The sequence below is a fragment of the Hippocampus zosterae genome, chromosome 12 (assembly GCF_025434085.1).
Source record: "Hippocampus zosterae strain Florida chromosome 12, ASM2543408v3, whole genome shotgun sequence".
Lineage (NCBI taxonomy): Eukaryota > Metazoa > Chordata > Actinopteri > Syngnathiformes > Syngnathidae > Hippocampus > Hippocampus zosterae.
This window is the reverse complement of record NC_067462.1, coordinates 5,319,657-5,341,957: the sequence shown is the minus strand read 5'-3', so window position 1 is coordinate 5,341,957 and position 22,301 is coordinate 5,319,657. Positions and strand designations below refer to the sequence as shown.

General features: G+C 42.9%; 1 protein-coding gene and 1 long non-coding RNA gene across 4 annotated transcripts in view; both read left to right on the top strand.

Annotated features, from left to right (window-relative positions):
- Positions 1–39: 39 nt before the first annotated feature.
- On the top strand, positions 40–4,997 carry LOC127611729 (uncharacterized). The gene is made up of 3 exons (XR_007965436.1): positions 40–256; positions 2,588–2,681; positions 4,871–4,997. It is a non-coding gene; the product is annotated as an uncharacterized LOC127611729 (long non-coding RNA).
- A 4,655-nt stretch (positions 4,998–9,652) lies between these two features.
- The window catches only part of LOC127611727 (obg-like ATPase 1), a 34,090-nt gene continuing 21,441 nt past the window's right edge, over positions 9,653–22,301 (top strand). For 2 of the 3 annotated variants that reach the window (XR_007965434.1, XM_052082456.1), the window contains exons 1-3: positions 15,473–15,507; positions 16,415–16,591; positions 20,545–20,625. Coding sequence is in view for 2 of the 3 variants with exons in the window: in XM_052082456.1 (XP_051938416.1) it covers positions 20,609–20,625 (17 nt within the window). In the remaining variant the exon portion in view is untranslated. Of the gene's footprint in view, positions 9,731–15,472; positions 15,508–16,414; positions 16,592–20,544; positions 20,626–22,301 lie in introns of those variants that run through there. The other variant, XM_052082457.1, reaches the window with a different exon arrangement.

The window sequence follows — 22,301 nt, the reverse complement described above, 5'->3', positions numbered from 1 at the left end:
GAAGTGGGGCTCGCCGAGCTCCCGCAGCCAATCGGGAAGCGACTTCTGACAACGCGGAAGCTGTCGGCCAATCGCAGGAGTGAGCGCGCGTTGGAGCGCCGTAGGCCACGCCCACAAACCAGCTGCTTCTCAGCCTCAGTTCGGGCTCACCACACTGGATTCGGCTTTTTTTAATGCCCTCCATTTGTTCTTTTGAATTCCTGCTCCAATGTCCAACGTCATTTTTTTACTTCGTTTGGGACAAGTCATTCGGAAGGTAAGCGTTTCTTCATTTACACTCGCTGCTCGTTCTTTTCTGTTGAGCATCTGCGTTACACGTCATCAGGGAAATGTTGACGGCGGATGACTTCATCACAAAATTAAGTTATGTAAAAACACCAAACAAGAGACTCGTATTTTATTTTTCATTCCAAGGTGTGAATTGTTTGAACGGAAAGGAGCACAAAAAAAGGAAGTTCGAGTCAAGAAGCCGATAAATTGCTAATATCATAAATATGCGAGTGCGATGAGTGTTGGCGATGATTGATTTGCTGACGGGCAGTTACGTGTCCTTTATGAAATCAGCCACCTCATCTTCATGCTTTCGTGAGCGCGTAACATTGCCACGTGTTCCCACGTGCATTATTTATTCCCCAAAAGTTCGAACATACACGTGACGCCGCGGAAGATATTCACACTATATTGGATACACTTAAAAGGAGACTTCATGAATCACAATTAATTACATATGTCAAAATCTAACCCCCGGCCCCGTGAATCACCCTGAATGCTAAAGCAATTTTTACCAGGAGAAAGCCAAACCAAAGCATTTGCATTACAGTAGAGTATTCAAAACGAGCCTCATTATGGAGCATTATCGGTAACAGTCACCAAAACGTAATCGTTCAAATAATCCCTCTTAAAAAAAAACGGACAAAATAACATTTAAAATACTCATGCACATTGTACAGTTGAGTAGAAAAAAATTAATTCTACCAAGGAAATGTTTTTTTTTTGCAGTCATGGCACTGGTAATTTAAAAGCATGATGCTCACCTTATTAAATGTCCATTTATTAAAAGAAATTACATCGTGTAAAATGCTTCCCCGGAAAAATAGGATGTACAGATTTTTTTCTCAGATATTTAAAATAGGGCAATGCAATTTATTAGTAAATATTTAGCAGATTTCTAGGACGTGATGCAGACTTGAGCGCACGTCTTAATGTGCGCCCCACAAGGGCTTTGGGGCTTTTATAAAACAAATCCAATCACAAAACTAAGACGTGCATATATATATATAAAATAGTATTTCTTTATTTTTCTTTGTTAGGCTTACTAAGTGATTTTGCAAATGCAAGGAAGAAAAAAAATACATGTCGCTTCAGGACAAAAGAGGCCCCTCAGGTTGTGTTTTACCGCAGTGCTGGAGTTCTCTGCGTGCTCTCCATTTGTGAGCCGTGTGCCAATTAGCAGCCCATTACACGCCATTAGATTGATCAATGTACCTTAAACAAAGACATGATTTATTTGGGTGAACGAAACGCTCTGCATCCTTTGCGGTGAGTCTAAGTGGGGGGTGCGTGCCTTCACCCCCCCCCCCCCCTTCCCCGCGTCCCCGAAAAAAAAAATCACCCCCCCCCCCCTCCCCACCCCAGCATGCGCTCGCCTCATTCACACCCGCATTTTTGACTGCCTCACTTTCTGCCTGTTCTAGACAGGCTGCAGGATTGTTGGCCGGCGTTTTTTTTTAAATGTGCAATTGTGTCCCTGCAGAGGGCGAGTTGATGTGAGGACATGCGATTTAAATCCCGTCTCTCACAAACGGTACAAATGTGACGTGCGCCCCTATTAGAGTATGCGGTCGTTACATTTGAGGCGAATTATTTGCCGTAATTATATGAGCAATTTGTCAAGAGGTCTTTTACATTCTGAGTAATTAAACCGAGTCTTAATATTAATGATGTCTGCTCTGATGTGGTTGTAACAAGTAAGAATAACGGGCAAGTTTGAAATTCTACAAAGTGGAATATTTATATGGGTGTCATTGCGTGAACCTGCCACGATATTAGGTGTCCCTGCACAGGGAAAAAAAAACATTTTCTTCGATAACACCTTGTTGTTCATACTTTTGTTTTTAGGAGTGGCAGAAGTATAGAACTACACTGCTTTGAACTGGGAGCTGCATATTTTTCTGACTGTTTCGCTGAGAAAGAAGCAAAACATTAGAAAGGCCTCAGCCAAAACTGGGCATTTTTCCATTTGGAAAGATGAATTACAATTTGGATTACACGGTAGCAGGTGTACTTAATATTGTGGCCAGTTTAAGGGGGAAAAAAACTCTCAAACAGTCTACAATACAGTACAGTTGTTCAATTTGTGGCTTCCGATATCAACTTTGATTTCGTCTTCTCATTTTGAAAACATGAAGTGAGCCATTTCCAATGCGGTCCACTCTCCTGCCTCTGCAGGCTTCTCTCACAATGAGCGTCTTGAAATTTTGAAAAAGTGCCAGAAACGGCTGCGAGGCAGGTGTGTGTGGTATCAGGAAAGAGCAGAATATAAATATCATACGAGTGGCTTATGATGACATCTCCAATGTCTCCCCAGGGGAAAGAAAGGAGACGATATGATGCCAAATGTCCACCTCTGATTGGAAGGTCCGGCACATCACTGAACATAGAAATTGCCCAACGTTCGGTAAGTGGAAGATGATTTATGTTGATGACAAATTGTACAGCCATACGGCAGCCTTCGGTAACGTCGTGCATGAGCATGTGTAGTAACATGCAGATGCATCATACGAGCAATGAGACTGGATATCAATTGCCTGGAAGTTAAATCACACCGTCATCACATGTGTTAGGAGAAAGGCTGAGAAATTCAAAGAGTACATTTTAAGCCTGGTGACAGTTTGACTCGGCAGTGTATGAATTGAATGTACATTATTTTCTGTGGGCCAAATTGATTCCCGGGCGTCTTACTCTCAGAGTTTCCACTTCCTGGTCTCACACATGGGGACGTATTGTACGTGTATTATTTTAAAGGAGGTGAAATTGTCATCAATTTGCCACGTTGAAACCATTTCCAACCGATTTTAGGTATTTCTTTTCAATTCATGTATGTTCACATAAAGTAGGATGCAACAGAGACCTTTTTTCTTCTTAAAAAAACAAAATGAAACCCCTTAAATGCTTTTTTTTTAGTTGCTGTCGTCTGTAACGGAACCGATTAATGTCATTTCAATTCATTTCAATGGGGAAAGATGATTTAAGATGAGTATTACTCATTATGATCGCAATCACAAAAAAATTCTTTACGGCTCTTGTTTTAGATCACAATTCAGTTTTCACATTAGAGGGTGTTTCACTGTTTGGTTGCTCATGAATAAAATGATCGGTCAAGAAAAGGAAACAAGCACGTTTTGGTAGACATGACGTTGCTTCATAGCAAAGGTGAGTCGTTTTACACACACACACACACACACACACACACAAAATGATTGCACATGAAACGTGCTTAGACAAGACCTCGTGAAACATAAGTGACACATGATAATCACAGGTCAGATTCCACTTCCATGTCAAGGCCTGCAGGCCTTACGATTTGTCTCACGGTTGGTCAGCCGTCAGGTTATAGTGCTCCAAAATTCTTGAAACTCATTTCCAAATATTTAGCGGGATCACAAATGTTTTTTCATTTCATGTCATTTCTACCACTCCGCATCCTTCAAGTCCTTTCATCGCCGCTGTGTCAAGTTGTGTAACATTCTGTGCAGAGAGGAGGATTTCAAAAGGCTTGAGTTTCATCCAATTGTTAAAACAATAACTCAATGCAGTAATCCATTCATTCATTCATCTTCCGAGCCGCTTGATCCTCACTAGGGTCGCGGGGGATGCTGGAGCCTATCCCAGCTGTCTTCGGGCAGTAGGCGGGGGACACCCTGAATCGGATGCCAGCCAATCGCAGGGCACACAGAAACGAACAACCATTCGCACTCACACTCACACCTAGGGACAATTTAGAGCGTCCAATCAGCCTGCCACGCATGTTTTTGGAATGTGGGAGGAAACCGGAGCACCCGGAGAAAACCCACGCAGGTCCGGGGAGAACATGCAAACTCCACACAGGGAGGCCGGAGCTGGAATCGAACCCGGTACCTCTGCACTGTGAAGCCGACGTGCTAACCACTGGACTACCGGGCCGCCTGCAGCAATCCAATAAATATGAATTCCAACCTTAGTTTGATGCCCCCTCCCCCCCGCGGTTTCCCAAATAACTACCGGTAGTTTGATTACATCAAAAGGACAAAGCGAAATCTCACAAACAGAACTTCCCAATACATCACAACTCATCATCTCTGATTGCTAATGCATCTTTCTAATGAGCTAATACAGGATAGCCTAGCATGCTAGCTTAACGCAACCACAAGTGGTCAAGGGTTGATCGATGTGGATTGTTCCCTGTTTTCCTCGCCCCAAGTTGACCCCCCCGACATAAGCACCAATCATGGTTTTATCTAAAGAGTGACCATATGCACTTTTCGCAAGATTGAGCAATTTCACGTTCATAGAACCGCCATACACTGAGAGAAGGGATTGTCCCAGATTACAGGAAATGATGATGTGCCATTATAAAGGCCTGACAGTTGTTATTGTCTGTAGATTTTGAAGAATACTTCAGCTTCCTACTGGCTCTTAGGTGTGATTATATAGCATGCCGGAGTTGTTTGATTCTGATACATTAATTGTATTAATGGCTATACGGTATGCATCGACTTGCATGAGGCACTGATGTGTTTCTGGGTGGATTTGACTGTCAACCCAACAGCACCCTTTCACCACTGTTTACATTTTCAGGACAACGTCCTTTTTTTCTTTTTTTTTTTCTCAGCGTCAGTGCTGACAAAGAGTCAGACTACTGCTGAAAATTTCTCCTTCTGCACCATTGACCAAAAATGAAAGCAGAGTGCCCATTCCGGACCGGCACTGTGATTTCCTCTGTCAGCTCCACAAACCAAAGCAGGTAAGGATGTCTCGCCATTCACCCCTCTCTCACATTTGACATCTACTCATGGTGGTCTCGCTCTCTTTGGCAAGAGCGAGCTGCTATTGCTGATATTTTTTCTCGATTTTAAACCAGCCGTGAATTTTCAAACCGGGCGGAATGTTCCAGAGGCTTCCAAATAATATCAAATACATATTTTAGTGAAAGGCGGCCCGGTAGACCAGTGGTTAGCACGTCAGCTTCACAGTGCAGAGGTACCGGGTTCGATTCCAGCTCCGGCCTCCCCTGTGTGGAGTTTGCATGTTCTCCCCGGGCCTACATGGGTTTTCTCCGGGTGCTCCGGTTTCCTCCCACATTCCAAAAACATGCGTGGCAGGCTGATTGAACGCTCTAAATTGTCCCTAGGTGTGAGTGTGAGCGTGGATGGTTATTCGTCTCTGTGTGCCCTGTGATTGGCTGGCAACCGATTCAGGGTGTCCCCCGCCTACTGCCCAAAGACGGCTGGGTGAGGCTCCGGCACCCCCTGCGACCCTAGTGAGGATCAAGCGGTTAGGAAGATGAATGAATGGATGAATGAATTTTAGTGAAAAAAAAACAAACAAACCTCTTGTCTTGTCTTGTCTTTGATGGACACATGGGCCTACGACGCTGGAGCATTTTAACACTGGTCGTGCCACTTGGAGAGTCGTGGCAAGTGTTCTTTCAAGCGGTATTTGGGACACGCCCAAAACAAATTGGACACCTCTGGTATAGGGGGATTCATTATGAATACATAATTGTGCAGCACATTACAAAATGCTCCCGTTTCTTCCCACCGTCCACTCTGCCGACCCGCTAAAAGGCGCTCACGCACGCCGAGGCCGGGAAACGCCTTCTTGTCCTCGACGTCCGTGATGACAGCTCCCGCATAACACGTGAGTCAAAAGGCTGAGCTTGGATTCACTTTGCCGCATTCCTCGTGAGCGACTCCACATGGTGTAACAGCGCTCGGCGAGCGTTACGACACCAGCTCAAAGGCTTGTTGAAAAACTCGCAGGCTTTTCAAAGCGCGTGACTCGGTCGTGCACAACTTCTTGTTCGCAGGCCATTCGGTACGTTAGGTGCAGAGATCAACATAAAAGTCACAATTTATTAAGTCGCAGCACATTCCCTCTGAAAGGGCTTCCTCAAAGCGAGTGACAGAAGTACAGAGGGTTCTTGTCTGTGTTAAGTTTCAGAAGCTCTGTGGCATGGTTTGAATTACGCTAGCATCGCATGCCTGTTTGATCTCGCGCTGTGTACGCACCATCGACATTCATGTGTGCTTTTGGAAGCGTTAAAAGTTATCGAGAGACATTTTGGAAGGGTGAAAATCTCTTTTTTTTTCTCTTGCCTTGCTTTTGGCAGTGTCCATTGCAAAACCGTTTTTAACCGAGGAAGTTCCGTGTAAGGATATGTACCTCTGCCAAGGCCACACATGCTCACACTTGAAATGTAACCAAGAACTCGTGGTTCTTCTTCAACTTAACAGCAAGGTCTTTTCTTTTTTTCCCCATTTTGAAATTTAATTATTAAAAAAAAAAAAAGGATATTACAGCAATAATGCTCACGAACTGGGGGGGACATAATTGAGGAGGGAACGGGCAAGAATTTTCTGAATATGTCCCAGCTTCAGTTGTTCGGACTGCCCAAATCCAAACTTGAGTAAAAGTAACCCAGTCTGGTAGAAATTGTCCCCAGAAATGAAATTAAAAATGAAAATGAAAAGGATGGGCGGATGCTAACATTGGTTTGCTTATATTGACTGTTAGCAATGTGTAAGTGTTCCTTACGACTATACATTTAACACAAGGTTTATAATGGTAACAATTTAAACTGCTGGGTCCAAAAAAAATACCCCAATTTGGGTTTCAAAACAAAAACAAAAATAAAAAGGGAAGGACTAGCTACTTGAGTCAATGTCACCCAACATTCTGCATTGTTTTGTACAAAAGACTGGATCAGTCACCTGCCAGGTGTCACAATGCCATGTTGCCATTTTGTTTCACGACATAATCGTCTCTGTACAAAAAAAAGCCCATAAATGCCACTTATGTCAATGGCACGAAAACGATGCTCTTCAAACTGGTGGGGAGCGGCTTAAACCCTCGCAACAGAAACAAGAAGGATTAACTTTTGTCTTCTTCAAACTGCATGCATTTGAAGAGTTGAATCATTCAAAGGTGGTTTATCTTGTTTTTCCACACAGTCACACGCAGGCCTTTTGACTCTTGGTCACGATTGTCATTTACACAAAAATATCAATTAAGTAGAGCTTTTGAAAAGAATATCCTAACCTAACCCTACCTATAACAAACTATCACATAATTGCGACACAAAAATGATACATAGATAGATCGCTAGCTAGCTAGCAGTGCGCTAGCTAGTTAGCTAGCTAGCTAGCTAGCTAGCGCACTGCAGTATGGAATGTCACAACAGAACTTTACAGGTGTGCTTGTCAACATTGCAATTTAAGACGGTGCTTGGCATATTTTTCAAATGGATCCAAAAATCTTGTGACAACTTGCTGAACGGAATGTTTCACCAATGATGCGCAGTGGAAATGGGACACCACCGCTGACACACCCCGCTGTTGTGGAACAGAACTGGCAACTTGACATGCCATTATGACGATTGGTAGGCTACCGTGCCAGTCTGCCTCTCGCCCCGAGGCAGCGTACCTGGGACTTCCCCTGCGGCGTAGAAAATGGATGGATGGTAGAGCGATTGACAGTTGGATGAGTATGTCTGCGGGTCATACAGTGCCAGCGCTGCCTGAGGTAGCAGTGTGACTGACTGGTTTAACAATATTTATGGTAAATCATTGACTGCCACTCTCTTTAATTGAAGTTGACTGGAATATTACGCTATTCGCCATTGTTTGGCTATCACCCGGCATCGCGCATTTGTTGTCCATCCCTCACTACGGGAAACTCTGTTGCGCAATCACTCTGTGTACTTTTGAATAGGGATGTTCGCTAACAAAGTTTTTCCAGACCTACACCAGTGCGAGTAGTCACTCTTTGAGTATTCACCGAGACAGAGTAGCGACCTGTTCATACTTTTGAGACATAAAAGGTCCTTAAAGACAATGATAAAGTATTGTGAACGAAACTTTAGGATTTACTCAATGTGAGATTGATTTTTTTTTGTAAGTCTCCATGGTGCTATTGGGAGTCTACTCCCAATGGCAGCCAGTGATGTTTAAAAAATAATACCACTCATTACTGAAGGCAAACATGTTTTTTTTAAATCATTTTTTGCTATTAAAAATCTGTCATAAAATAAACTGCCCTATGGCGTGAACGTTTTGTTTTGAGTTCATATCAGTCGTTGTTTTAAGCAATACAGTACTGGCAAATACGTGTGCTGATCATTTAGCGGTGGCGGGATCATCCTCCTTTTGTGCACTTTGTGTTTGACGTGCTGTCACAGCATTTAAATGAGCGTTTTTGCTCGAGCGAGAATGAAGAGTTTTTTTTTTCTTTTTGTCAGCTTCCACTCGTGGCGGATGATTAGAGCAGAATGCCTTTCCAGCCTGAGTGGAGATCGCCACGGCTCTAAATAAAATCTTCGGTGATTGAAGGTCGCAATATTTTGAATTCTAATGGGCCTGCAAGATAAATTGCCTGAAATAGACTAGAGACTCTTCCTGCTTCCTCCTACTCCTTAGCCCACCCCCCTTCCTTGTCCCCCCGCCCCCTCCTTCTGTCCACTGTGAAAAGAACCACTGGGAATGGCAAGGCCCGATGATCATAGAATTATTGGATGGTGATTCTAAACCCCTCAAAGAGGAGTTGCTATGGAGATCTCGTTCCAAACTGTGAAATGATTCTGCTTTGAAAGGCCAGAGGGTCTGAAAGGCGAACACATCATTGTTCAGGTGGCCGTTGGTTAGGAAATTGCTGGTGCCTGTGCAATCAGCGGCACTATGGCACTGAAGGACCTGAAAAGGTTTGTTCTCTGATGCGGGACAACACTTGTGCGTATGTGAAGCTTGCTCCCAGTCCAGGCACTCTGGTGCTCTGCGTTTGAGCAAAACAAATGGAATGTCAATGGTCAAGCTAAAGATGAGAGGATGAATCCATTTGTTTAGCTTTTATTTGGTCTACGTCAACAAATCTGACCTGATCTTCTGCACGTCAATCGATTTGGGATTCTACACGTTACCATAATTTTTGAAAAGCGTATTTCTCATTCTCTTAGAATACAACATGGAAGGTACTTTATATATGAATTTATTTATTCATGTGGATTAGTGTCTATAAAAGGAAAATGTCAAAATATTTGTAATGTAATGTATATGTTGAGAAAAAATCACACAAAAACAAAACAAAACAAAAATACTCAAGAAAATAATAGACGAAAAAAATGAGGGAAAACACGTTCAACAAAAATTACACAAAAACAGACCACGATTTTCCGGTCTCAAAATTAACACGTTGTCAACACATTAACACAAATTCCCTTTTACGACGCGACTTGTTTTAACACGATTCAGGCTCAACCCTTCGTTGGCTTGGTACGGCGTCCGTCGATTGGGCCTTGTTTACTGCACTCTTCCTGCTGTGCGCGCTTTGGCCTGTAGAGGACAGTGTGGTGCACAAATGGAGATAACGCACCTGTAGTACGTTACTTAAGTGGCCAGAAGAAGAAATTCATGGCAAAAAATACGAAGGTGAAAAGAAAGTACGATTTAACCAAGTTAAACTACGATGGAGTTGGCAGGTAAGCACATCTCTGTCGTGAATGGCCAAAGGAGGAAAATTCTGAAAGGAAGCACAGTGATATGTGTCGTAATTGCAAGGGAAAAGAGGGGAACAACACACAAATAACAAATAGGAATGCCAAGTCAAGAAATGTTTTGGAAGAAGTTATCATTCAGTTCTGTCAGCGATAGTAAGAGTACTATTTGAAAAAAAAAACACATTACAGTAGCGCTGCTGTTGAGGGATTGTAACTTAAAGATAAAATGTCAGTATCTTTGTGTCAGCATCTCACTGGTGATATGCATTGCATTAAGATGAGGATATGTGTCCCGGCGTATGTTAAGAGTATAAACGTACAAAACACCTATTTATCGTACACATCAGCTTCAAAATGTGCAATTAGTTTGTGGTTAACATTGATCACGATTAAAAAAAATCTTAAATCAGTTGAATCCATGAAAAAAACACAACAAAAAGAATAGATAAAATACTATGAAAAATAACAATTGGGCCAAAATGCTTTGAACCTCTCATTTTGTCAAATTTCCTTTAAGCTCCCAATGTATTGACGGTAATTGCTACATCAGTACGCAAAAGAAGGCCCTTTTGCGTACAGGGCACGACCTGTGAAGATCTCATAGTGTTTAATGTTTCCTGTAAAAACTAATTTCTGAATAGCCTTCATGTTCGTCTGTAATGTTTGAATACCGGTAAGACACCCTCAACGCACCCATAAAATAGCTTTTACTGCTCTGAATGCCAACAGAATTGCGGCGCTGACTTGACTTTGCGTGAACATTTTTTTAAAAGGCTGTGAGAGGAATGCGAGTTCTTCAGATGTGCTCTTGCCGCCTTGCATGTGAAGACACGCGCAGGAAGTTGAAGGCGAATGAATACTGTAATTTAACAGAATTATGTTGACCACGTATCCTCCCAGGTAATGACATCACAGGGCGCTCGCTCAATCAGTATCAGTATTGATCTCTGACTAGACACAGATTGCAGTCTTGTCTGTCGACGTCATTTAAAAGCGATGATAGCTAAAACTTGAGGGCGGCGCTCACTGAAAAACTGAGGTCTTTCCTAAAACCATTTAAGAGTCACATTATGGCGTGCCCAGCTTGGAGTGCCATAAAATCCAAAAATTGGAAGTCTTTGTCAGGCCCCAAATCAGGCGATGCTCGAATCAGTTTGTTGTACGTGTAAAGGAGCAAAAGTTAACGGCGTTAAGTCTATATCACCATTAGATGCCTCTGAGGTTCTCCATTGAACTTCACATTTATTGTATGAAGTAGATGTTATGCTCATAGAAATGCATATCGGCTTAAAAGAGAAATCTAGTTGAAAATGTTCTTCGCAGTGATTGGTTCTGTACGCCCCCGCTCGTCTAAACACGGTATTCTAATTAATATCGGGTTTGTGGAATATGAATTAAGCCGCAAAATCCGCTTGTTATTCTGCATCGCTTGGGGTGGTCTTTTTGCCACCTTCTGTCGACTGAAAATGTGAACGTCACATGACCAAAGCCAGAAAATAGATGAGCCGTGGTTGGTTGATACGTGAGCCCTTCGCCACTCTGATGTCATTTTCAATCGGACATGTAACATTTATCAGAACGCCGTGTTTAGACTCGTTGGGGCACATCAAACTTATTATTGTAAAGAAAATTATCAATCTCAGAATTTCACATTTCTGCTAAATTTTCATAATGAAGACACCAGCGGCAGGACTTCATGATAATAATATTGACCCTGTTAGTATGATATTAAAATAAGGCGGTAGGTTGTGACAATGTCGTCTAAAGCTGGTGGCTCTTTGTTTTCTTTTGTTTTTTGGGGAAGAGGGGGGTCTCGGTTTTATCCTTGCATGGCGACGGCCCTTTTTGGGTCTTTGTCGTATCTTTAGATGGCAGCGGCCCCACAAGAGTCGAGGACTAATTCTAACAAGTGGCCCCTCAGACTTCCTTTTTTTTCTCTCTCTCTCTGTCTCTCTTTCTTCTCATGCATTTGTTTCCTGGCGCTCAGCCGCGAATTGGGCGGCTGTAAAGTTGAAGTGAATGTTAAATTAGGCAGAATTAACTGAAAGGAATTACGGTGGAAGATGCGGTGACCAAAGGAGAATGTCAGCTGATGACTCAGTCCTGAATGATCAGCTGCTGCAGCACTTCGAAAGCTTTTCTCTTATTGAATGATCTGATTTTCATGTTACAGATGTAAGATAACATCACATTGTAGGTTCCAAAAAAAAGCTACCTGCAGCTTTTCATATTTGCAGGACTTTGCAACGCTGCCATTTGCAATGATCGAAATCGATCAAGAAGGATTTCTTACTCATCGGAATACTTTTGAAAGCCGGCGTGGCAACATTGCTTGGAAGACTTTGCGCGGCAAGGTAACCCGACTGTACGTTGCGATTGCTTCTCACTTATGTGTATCCTTGCAGCAAATAAAGTGATTACGTTGCAGTACATTTCCCCAAGTTCATACAAACACAATGGCACATTTTCAAGCAATCACTGCTAAACAGGGAGCTGGTAAATTGGAGCAGCAAAACAATAATCCCACTGATTAGCCCCTTTCTGCGGAGCCTAAGTGAACTGTTCATACTGTGGAGTACCTCGGCAAGAGGAGACGAAACCCAAACAGGCTGATTAGACAAAATAATTGAGTAAGTTCATTTCAGCATGAGGACCAACGCGCAAGATGACAGCTTCCGTCGACGGGCACGACCATTAAGTCATACGCGGATCGGCGGTGCTGCTTTACAACAGCCTTGTTTCATTTCAAAGTGCGAAAATAAAATTAATTGAGCAGAACAACCTTGCGTGCGTTCGATTATTATTTTTTTTGTTCCATCGATGGCATGCAAGAACTCCCTTCATTCGGCGTCGACGGTAATTGCTCACGTTGGCATGCTAACGCGCTTGTGGCTAACTCTGCAGAGGTGGTAAAGTATTCACACTCTCGACTTGAGGACAAGTACCGATTTGTGTGGATTTAAAAGACTCGTTAAAGTAAAATTACTGCGTGATTTTTTTTAAGTGAAAGAAAGTTAGAAAGTGCAGACCCCTAAATGTACATAAGGACGGAAGTAAAAATTATTTTACTGCCATTTGTGTCCTGTTTGGCGCTCTAGAAGGGAACAAGAAGAACCAAAAAAAAAAAAAATCACTGAACAAGCTGTTGCTGTATCTTTGCTAATCTCGTGAAATGACCAACAAAAAATGTGAAATTAGCTAATGAGCTGTACAATTAGTCTGACAAATGTTCTGTTAGCTTGTGGTTTTTAGTCTGCCGTAAAACACGAGCATTCGCCACGAGTCATTCTTGTAGCCGACAACATCAAAGGATTCTCTCCAGGAAGGCGATCACCCTTCTTGGAAACTGATGTGTCATCCTCCTTAATGGTTCCTGGTTCCTGGTCCTCCATGTCCCTGCACTTCCTGTTCTTTCCGACTCATCAGACCGCAACCTTTCTTTATCGAGGAAAATCTCAACAGCGGTCGACGTTATGAGCCTTTTTGACAAACTGAGAAGTCGAAACTATAGAGATATGTTTCCAAATGTAGGAGGGGGTTGCATAACTTAAACAATGTCTAGTGACGTACTTGGACCCATGGCATGAGTTAACCCTCCCCCACTATGAAAAAAAACATGACCATCTTCGATCACATCCGCCGTTATCTCAGTGTATTTGTGATGTGCAGTTACAGTAGCGAGCTAGCTATGCCATGAATATACGGCTTCATTTCGATAGTCTGTCGGTGTGGCTGCTTTAGAGCGCCTCATTGTTGGTCACGAGTGTGTGCACGTCACCCAGAGAAATGTGGAAAGGGAAGGAGGGTCGATTTAAAAAAAATATATATTTTAAAGTCAAACTGGACAGCCAACATGTGCACTAGCGCTTTGGGCTGTTCTGGCCACTTAAGAGTGCCTTGTTGTTGCAGTGTGGAAAAGCCCTGTGATGCCTTGGTGGGACATATTCCAGCCAAAGCAAGCTTTAAGCCAGGGGTGTCCAAACTTTTTGCCAAGGGGGCCAGATTTTATGTGGTAAAATGTCGGGGGGCCGACCTTGGCTGACATTCTTTACATTAAGCAACAATATTGTTCAACAAATTTTAGTAAGCCAGTCTGTTTCACATTTCCATTTTTATTTTAATTTCAACAATCTTAAGAATTTCTTTTGGTTGATTTGAAACCGGTATATCACATGCAACTGCTTATTCACTTGACTTTTTCTTAAACAGAAGTCTCCTGAGTGCAAATTGATTTGAAACATAAGATGTATCGTCATGACTTTTCAATAGTCACAAAACCTTTGACTCGAACAACAGGGAAATGAACAAGCAATACACATATCCACAACTGCAAGGATCATTTGAAATATGACATATCAGTCAATATAAACACGGAGTGATGTCTTGTTAACTCGTGAGTGATGTCCTCTAGTGTCTAAATGCTATTACTCATTTAGTGAATGCTATTACTCATTTAGCCACTAGAGGGAAGCAGTACTCTATGAAACATCACTCACCAGTCTACGAGACCTCAGTCAATGCAACACGTGTTTCATTGCGCCCAACCTGCGGGCCAGACGGCACTGATTTTATGACAGGGGCCGAGGGCCGGATGAAATTCGACCGCGGGCCGGATTTGGCCCGCGGGCCGGACTTTGGACATGCCTGCTTTAAGCGAATCTATGTTCGTGGCGTCAAAATCGAATTATGGCAAGGCATAGAAAGATGCTCGATGTAGTCGCATCCATTGCTCCAGGTTGTCATAGAAATGTTTGATTGACAGCTGAGTGTGGTGTTGTTTTCACATATTCAACTGATGCAAAAAAAAAATCCAAATATGTATCTATATAAATGTATGTTATACATAGATACATACAGTATATCGATTTTTTTAAACGATTTTCAAGCCTCATAGTATATAATAAAGGTGTATAATCATAAAAATGGGTTTTTACCAACACTCTGTGGCCTGCTAGATTTAGAAGACATTTCTTTTCGCCGAACGTTAACAAAGCATTTTACTTTATTTTCCACGCGTAGCTGCAGTACTGTACTGTGCAAAAAGTCACCATTCAGGAAGTAACCAGTCATAAAATGAGCCTGCGCAAGGAATCAAACGTAAAGTGCTGATGATCATTTTATTTGGTACGCGTTACACCTCCCTCAGTCTTTGACGGACATTCTTTGCGACATATTTGTGCGTTAGCAATATTCTGAGCGTGCATCAATGTTCCGGGTTGTTCGCCGATGGTATGACGGGTTTTTAATGAGCTGATCAGCAGAAGTGACGCAGCTTTACTGTGGTGTCGGGACTTCACCTGTCTGTCAACAGTATTTTTATACGGAGCGTTAACAGACGCCACCAAGCACGCGCCGAGCATTCCAGACACGCTTCGTTGAATGCTTCACCTGGCTCGGGCTTTTCCTTGTTGAATGAGACGCCGTTGCCTTTATGACAGTGGTGATTGCTCTTGATTGATTTATGAAAATGTATATCAAAGGGCAGCATGGGAAGCCTCTGCCATCCGCAGTTTGAATCTCGACTTTGGTCTTGCGTTGTGGAATTTGGCCGAATGCATGAAATAAGGCGGTGAATGACAAAACATTTCAAATAGTTCAGTCAACTGGATTTTTCAGGCCTTTACTTGAGAATGTATTTTCCCAACAATTGTTAGTTTTCGTCCCTACATTTGAAAGCAGATCTTTTACTCTGTCAAAATATTCTTGTTTTTCATGCTCTGCAGATGACAATACACCAAAACGGGGCGAAATAGAGAGAGGTGAGACATTTATTTTCACTTTTTCACAATTTAGAAAAATAAAATGTACTCTGCCCCCATGTTGCGATTTAATACGCTATTCTTTTTTTTCAAGGTATTGTTAACAAACGCAATGAATGAAATGGTATGACAATAAACACATTTAGTCCTTACAAAATTCTCCCAAACAAGTGTGGTGTAAAAGTCAGTCAGATGAAAACAATCACGCAAACAAATCTGCGGCCGTATCACTTCAAACTTTTCGTTTTACACCAAACCGTGAAATGCAGACGTCACTTTTAACGCTATGAACTTATTTAGACACCATAAATAAATCTAAAATATAAAAATAAAGCCTATCGACCGAGTCAAATGAAGCATTTCGGGGCTCCAAATTGCAGCCTTTGGTTTTTGAAAATTGCATTCCACTAGACTGCGATGTCAATTAGAATTGCATTCATTTGGTTCAGCCCCGCTCTACCGAAACGTTTACGTACAAGAGTAGGAATACTTTTCCCACTTTTGATAGCAGGGCACCTATTGAAAAACAACCGGCAACTCTCACATCAATGAAGCATTTTGCGTATGCTGTGAATCTTCAATAGCCAGCACGTTTTTTGGCATGTCGGAGGAAAGCCTACCTCAGAATGCCAAGATTCGAACCCCAGACTTCAGAACTGTGAGGCAGACGTACTAACCACTACACTCCCATGCTCTCCACATTTATTTCCATCAATTGTTTTATTGTTTTCTCTTTGGAAGTCCATAATTCCCACACCTCGTCAATATATTTGTCACACAAACACTTTTGCGGGGGAATAACGAGACTCATTGATTCCATTTTGATCGATTTCCTGCTGTTACCGGGAAGGAGGGGTGGAAAAAAAAAATCAATTCCGGTACGCTGTTGTGTGTCCTTGCACTGCAGGTGCATTTGACGATGAGGATATCATCTATGTTGAGATGAGCGCGAACCCCGTGAGGGACATGTCGGATCATCCACCAGGAGCCGAGGCTGACGGATGACGACACGATCTTCCCTCTTATTGACAAGCCGAAGAAGCCGGCCATGAGAGAAGGCGACGAGAAACTCAAACCAGAATTCGTGAGTCAGTCTCAGCAGGATTTGATTTTATTTTTATTTTTTTTTTCTTGGCACCCCCTCAACCAGCTCCCCTCTACCTCCCAGCAGCGCGCCACAAATAATCACCCTCCCACACGCATGGCAAAAAGGAGAAGAAAAAATATGTGTTTTTCTTAATCTCCACGCATTAGGTCTCACCCCTCCTCCTCCTCCTTTCACCATTTTCTCCCTTCCGGAGATTGAAAGCGATCAGGGGGTCAGGAGTGTGCCGCTGGAGAAATCATTAATAGAGAGTTACTTATTCAGTGGCCGACCCGGGGGTCAGCGCTGTGCCCTCATGAAAGTGTTTCCACACAGCTTTTTTTTTTTTTTCATCCAAAGTAACGCTCGCATCACTGAACATGCAGCCGCTAAAGCGAGGACAGCAGGTGAAGCGTCTTTCGACGGCACATTGACATTGTTGAGAACACAGAAGAAACAAAGTCCCTGTGAAGAGATCATCATTTATCTTCGAATATTTGGCAGCAATCCTTCCAAGTAGATAAAACGTAGATTTCAAATATGTGAAATGAAAAATCAAGTCGTTCTCTCCGCTCTCGACGCTGTGGCCGTGTTCATTGAATGTGCCAAAACAGTGCCCCATTCAGTCAAATGCCACAACTATAAACTGAACAAAATAGATGCTACTTCCATCTAGCACACAGGTGTCAAACTCAAGGCCCGGGGGCCAGATGTGGACCGCCACATCATTTTAAGTGGCCCGCGAAAGCAAAGATGACACCTTCCATACTTGCTAAAATGTGTACCAAAATTTCAAATTTTCATCTGTAATAAATCGGTGATATATTGTAAGCATTTTCTTGTTACCAAACCCCTCATTAAAGTTACTTAAACAATAGTTGAATAAAACGTTATTCTTGACTTCTTTATGTAGTTTCAATCATCACGGCCCTCCAAGGGAAACGGTAATTAGAATGTGGCCCGCGACAAAAATGAGTTTGACACCCCTGATCTACCATCTTTCTAATACCGAACCGCAGCTACATTTTTTAAAACCAAAAATATATTCGCTTAAAGCCTACATTGGCTTGAAAATATACCATCAGGTCATTGCAAGGTTTTTTTTCCACAGCGTGACAACGTAGCGCTCAAAAGTAGCCACGTCTGCTCAAAGCCCCTGTCAACACGCTGGCTGTCGCGTCTGACTTGTTTCAAATCCCTTATTGCTTGCTCTTCTGATGTTCTCTCTATGATGTGTGCGCACACGCAGCCAGGTTTTTTTTTTAAAGAAAAAAACCCCCCACCAAATTATTTTTTTTTCTGTTTTCTTTTTTCTGGGGGTTGGAACGGATTCTTGGTAGTTCAAGGTCCCGTTGTATTTCGAAAAAATGCCGGCCAAAATTTAAAAGCGGGGCGGATGAAATGTCCAATATCGGATACAGATGGGTGAAAATGCGGCCATACGAAAACGGGCAACTTGAGCTGCGATTTGAGTTTAAATGTCCCATGATGCACTTAAGGAGGGGGATGTGGCATTTCACTCAGGGCGACGCGCCCCCGCCACTCTGAGGCTCGGACCCCTCATTACACTAACGAGAGGGGCTATTTCACCTGCTGCACAGCCCACCCCCACCGTGGCCGCCCCTTCCTCCCCCTCGCTGTACCACAAGCCATGCAGCCCCACTAACAGGAGCCATTCAGCCAAGGCAGGTGGCCGCTTTGCGCACATAATTGCTGACAATTTTTGGCAATGAATAAAAATGATCTACATTACTCGTCAAAGGTTGCGCGAGTCAAGTCAAATCTATGGAAGACCTCTTTAGAATGGCGCTTATCAAAGGCTGTGCCAAGCTTTTAAGACGGGAGGGACGCGCCGTGATTGTCTCCCCCGGCCCCGGCTGTGTGGGCCTCGCTCAGCTGCCACCACTCACATATTTGCATGTTTATGTATCATCTTAAAAATGCACCATGAGAAATGAAGAATCTGCCTACATTTGAGTTAAATCGATTCAAATTTTGTTTGAGTTAAAAAAAATAAATCTAGGCTCTTCTCATTTCTAAACAATTTAAAAGCTTGACATATTTGTGTAGTGTGTGTTTGTACATGTATATGAGTTTATGTACGTAAACATGTATCTATACATGTGTGTGTGTGTGTGTGTGTGTGTGTACATGTATATGAGTTTATGTGCGTAAACATGTATCTATACATATATGTGTGTGTGTGTGTGTGTGTGTGTGTGTGTGTGTATGCATGTATATATGCATGTATACAGTACATGTATGTATATATATATGTATATATGTAATGTAGCGGCCCAGTAGTCCAGTGGTTAGCACGTCGGCTTCACAGTGCAGAGGTACCGGGTTCGATTCCAGCTCCGGCCTCCCTGTGTGGAGTTTGCATGTTCGCCCCGGGCCTGCGTGGGTTTTCCCCGGGTGCTCCGGTTTCCTCCCACATTCCAAAGAAGTGCGTGGCAGGCTGATTTAACGCTCTAAATTGTCCCTCGGTGTGAGTGTGAGCGTGGATGGTTGTTCGTCTCTGTGTGCCCTGTGATTGGCTGGCAACTGATTCAGGGTGTGTCCCACGCCTACTGCCCGGAGACAGTTGGGATAGGCTCCAGCACCCCCCGCGACCCTAGTGGATCGATCGGTTCGGAAGATGAATGAATATGTAATGTATATTGTTTGTATGTGTTTGTACATGACACACACACATATATATAAATGAAAGAGAGAATATGTGTATGAATGTATGCCTCTCTCTGTCTGTGTGTGTGCGTTAAAAAAAAAAACTGGGCATACAGCCGAACTGCTATATATTGATACAATTGTTATCAAAATTCTCAAACAATACCGCAGTGATGTTTGCCGGACCCGTTTTCCATTGCTTTTGTCCATATGAATGGTCTCACAAACAACAATAATGACAAGGCAGCCCACCAGCCGCGCTCGGCGGTGGCGGCCGTACGCGACTGACCCCTGCGGACTCGCATCCCTTTTATTAACACCCGCCTGTTAGGGGAGCACCGCGCGGCGTCCGCAAGATGATGAGGCAAAGCTGGAGCAGGTTCAGGCCGTGTCAGTCGGCATTTGCTGTTTCCATTTCACACATGATTAATCTCTCTGTGAAGACTTGGGCCGGGCGGGCTGGCGGAGTGTGTTCGCGCATCTCTTCCCGTGCGCCTCTCCCACTGGCTTCACTCTGGCTGCCTGACTAAAAGGCCTTTAGAATTCCTGCAGAGAGAGATGTGGCCAGAGTGAATGCAACTGGCTGGGGGTCAGCGTGTGGAGCTTTTTGCTGCCATTGTGTAATTGAGGCTCTTGGCAAGGTTTTTTTTTTTTTTCCTCGGTTCTTTCAAAAGGCAGCGTGTTTGTGAAGTGCGGGGAGGGAAAAGGAGGCAAGGGGAGTGTTTCGGGGGCTGGGCGGGTTTTCATATGGAGAGGCAGGTCAAGTTGACAGGAACAATAAGAATGTGTTCCGCTAATTTCTGCGGGGCTGAATCAAGGATAATAGGCTCCATTTCTTTATTACAACTTTTCTGTCTGGTGCCCTCTCTTTCTCTGCCCCCCCCTTTCCCGCCACCACATCCTGTCAAGAAGCAGTCTCGACTGTGCTCTCAAGTGCTGCGTCATTCAATCCATCGTACAGTAATTTTGGTTCCCTAGACTGTTTCTATTTCCGCTTCCCGTAGTCCTGGAGCAATATTCCTGTTCAAAACTGTGACTATAAGGCAACCCCCGCCCCCCCAGAGGGAATTTGAAGGGATGAGAAGGAGAAGGCATCTCGTCTATGTTATCCCTGTCAAAGACTCCCCATTCCTCCTTCAATGTGAGAACCGCCATTCGTGATTGTTTGGCATTTGGATGCCTCGCGTTGGGGAAACAATTAGCACACAGCCTGCTGCGTTTATATTCTTTTTCATCTCCTTTAATGGCTTTTCTCTCGCTCTCTTTTCTTTTAATCCAAACAGGACGTAATGTGAAGACACGAGACGGGTCGTGGATTGAAAGAAACGCGTCTGCCAGTATCACACGATGGAGGAACGATACAGGTAAGCTTTTCATGAAACCTGGTTATACTCCCGAAGTCCAATTGCAATTTTAGGCTTTTCTCATCTCAAGTACAAATCTAATTTAAAAAAAAAAAAAAAAGATCGGAGTTTTCATATATGTACATATACATATACAGAATATATAGTATTGTCATGATTTCAAAGAATAACACAAAAATAGTCATTTTACTCCAACAAATATACAGTACATACCTAAAGAAATCAAAATCCGAGAACCTAATCATTTAGCATTTTTTAAAAATCATTATGATACGATACAACTTGAAGTCACATCTATTGGGTTATGATTTTTTTCCCATGTTTTATTAGAGGGTTCATTTTCAGAGATTTTGAAGGTTCCATCAGTTTTTCAATAGTAGGTGCTTTACGGTACGGTTGAGAGTCGTTCATGGCCTTTAGACTAACCATTCCCGACAAGTCGGCGCAAGACTAAAATGACATAATTTCATGGAAGCGCATGACACATGGTGCTATCATTCTGCTGGTCGCACGCCACCCAAGGTTTGAGCAAATGTGAAGCGGATGAGCTGGAGGCAGCCATCCAGTTTTATCTGTACAGTCATAAGGCACATAAACATGACATACAGCCATAATTTAAGCAAGCGTCTCTTCACCCGTCTTTTTTTTATTTATTTGTATTGCTTTTTCTGAACTTTTATGATGCATTGATCACTTTCTTTAGGGACATTTCCTCAAATGTGTCGCTGCCACCACCATGTAAACACGGATGATGTCATTCCTGTCAGTCTTAATTCCAAAACTTTTGCCAATATACTGTCAGTGTTACTTAATATTCCCAAACACAACATCCCGCCCTGCAAATCCTAGAGAGCCTGCAAAACTTCATTAAGCACTTCATTGAGCATATGTTCCCCATTTTCCGACATTTTCTCAATTCCATATAATATCAAACAGAGTGAAGGCCCGAAATATCAAAACAACAAATAAGTATGTTCAAACAGGAAATAAGTATGTTCAAAGCAAAAAGTCATTAATACCATCTGGTGATGCTCAGTAAATCACAAGAGGGGGGAAAAAAACTCTTCTTGGGCCTATTATATCGATGATGGTTTCACTGCACATATTTGGCTTTGTTGCCACATGTTTCTCACAATAGTAGCATTAGTGGCATGCTTTACAAAAGTGGCACTTTGTAGCCCGGAAATCCCCACAGAGCACAAAGACTTTGTCCAAGTATGATGAATAACAGAAAAGTTTGCTTTTTCAAATGCATCACTACCATATTGTTTATCAATTAATTGGGCATCATGCTGCTCAGAACATGCCCTTTTTTTGTTGTTTGTTTTCTTTAGCCATGAAGCTTAGCGAGGCACCGGACTCGTGCTAAGTCAGCATTGATTCTTTTGCACCTCCCCCTTCTCGTTTGGAGTTTGTCAAATACTCCAGAGGTCACACAATTAGTACGATCATGAAAATGTTCAATGAAAGATTGACTTTCCCCAAAGTGTCGCTGTTCTGTGGGCCCATACATGACACAAAAGAGAGTGAGTTGTTAGCCCGCAAGCTAGGTAGCACCTAGCATATCTTGTCACGGTTGGCAAAGCCCTACAATGACTCTGTGGGATACACTGGAGACTTTAAACGGATATCTTTTTATGGCTTAAAAATATAGGAATGTGTAAGCATATATGTTA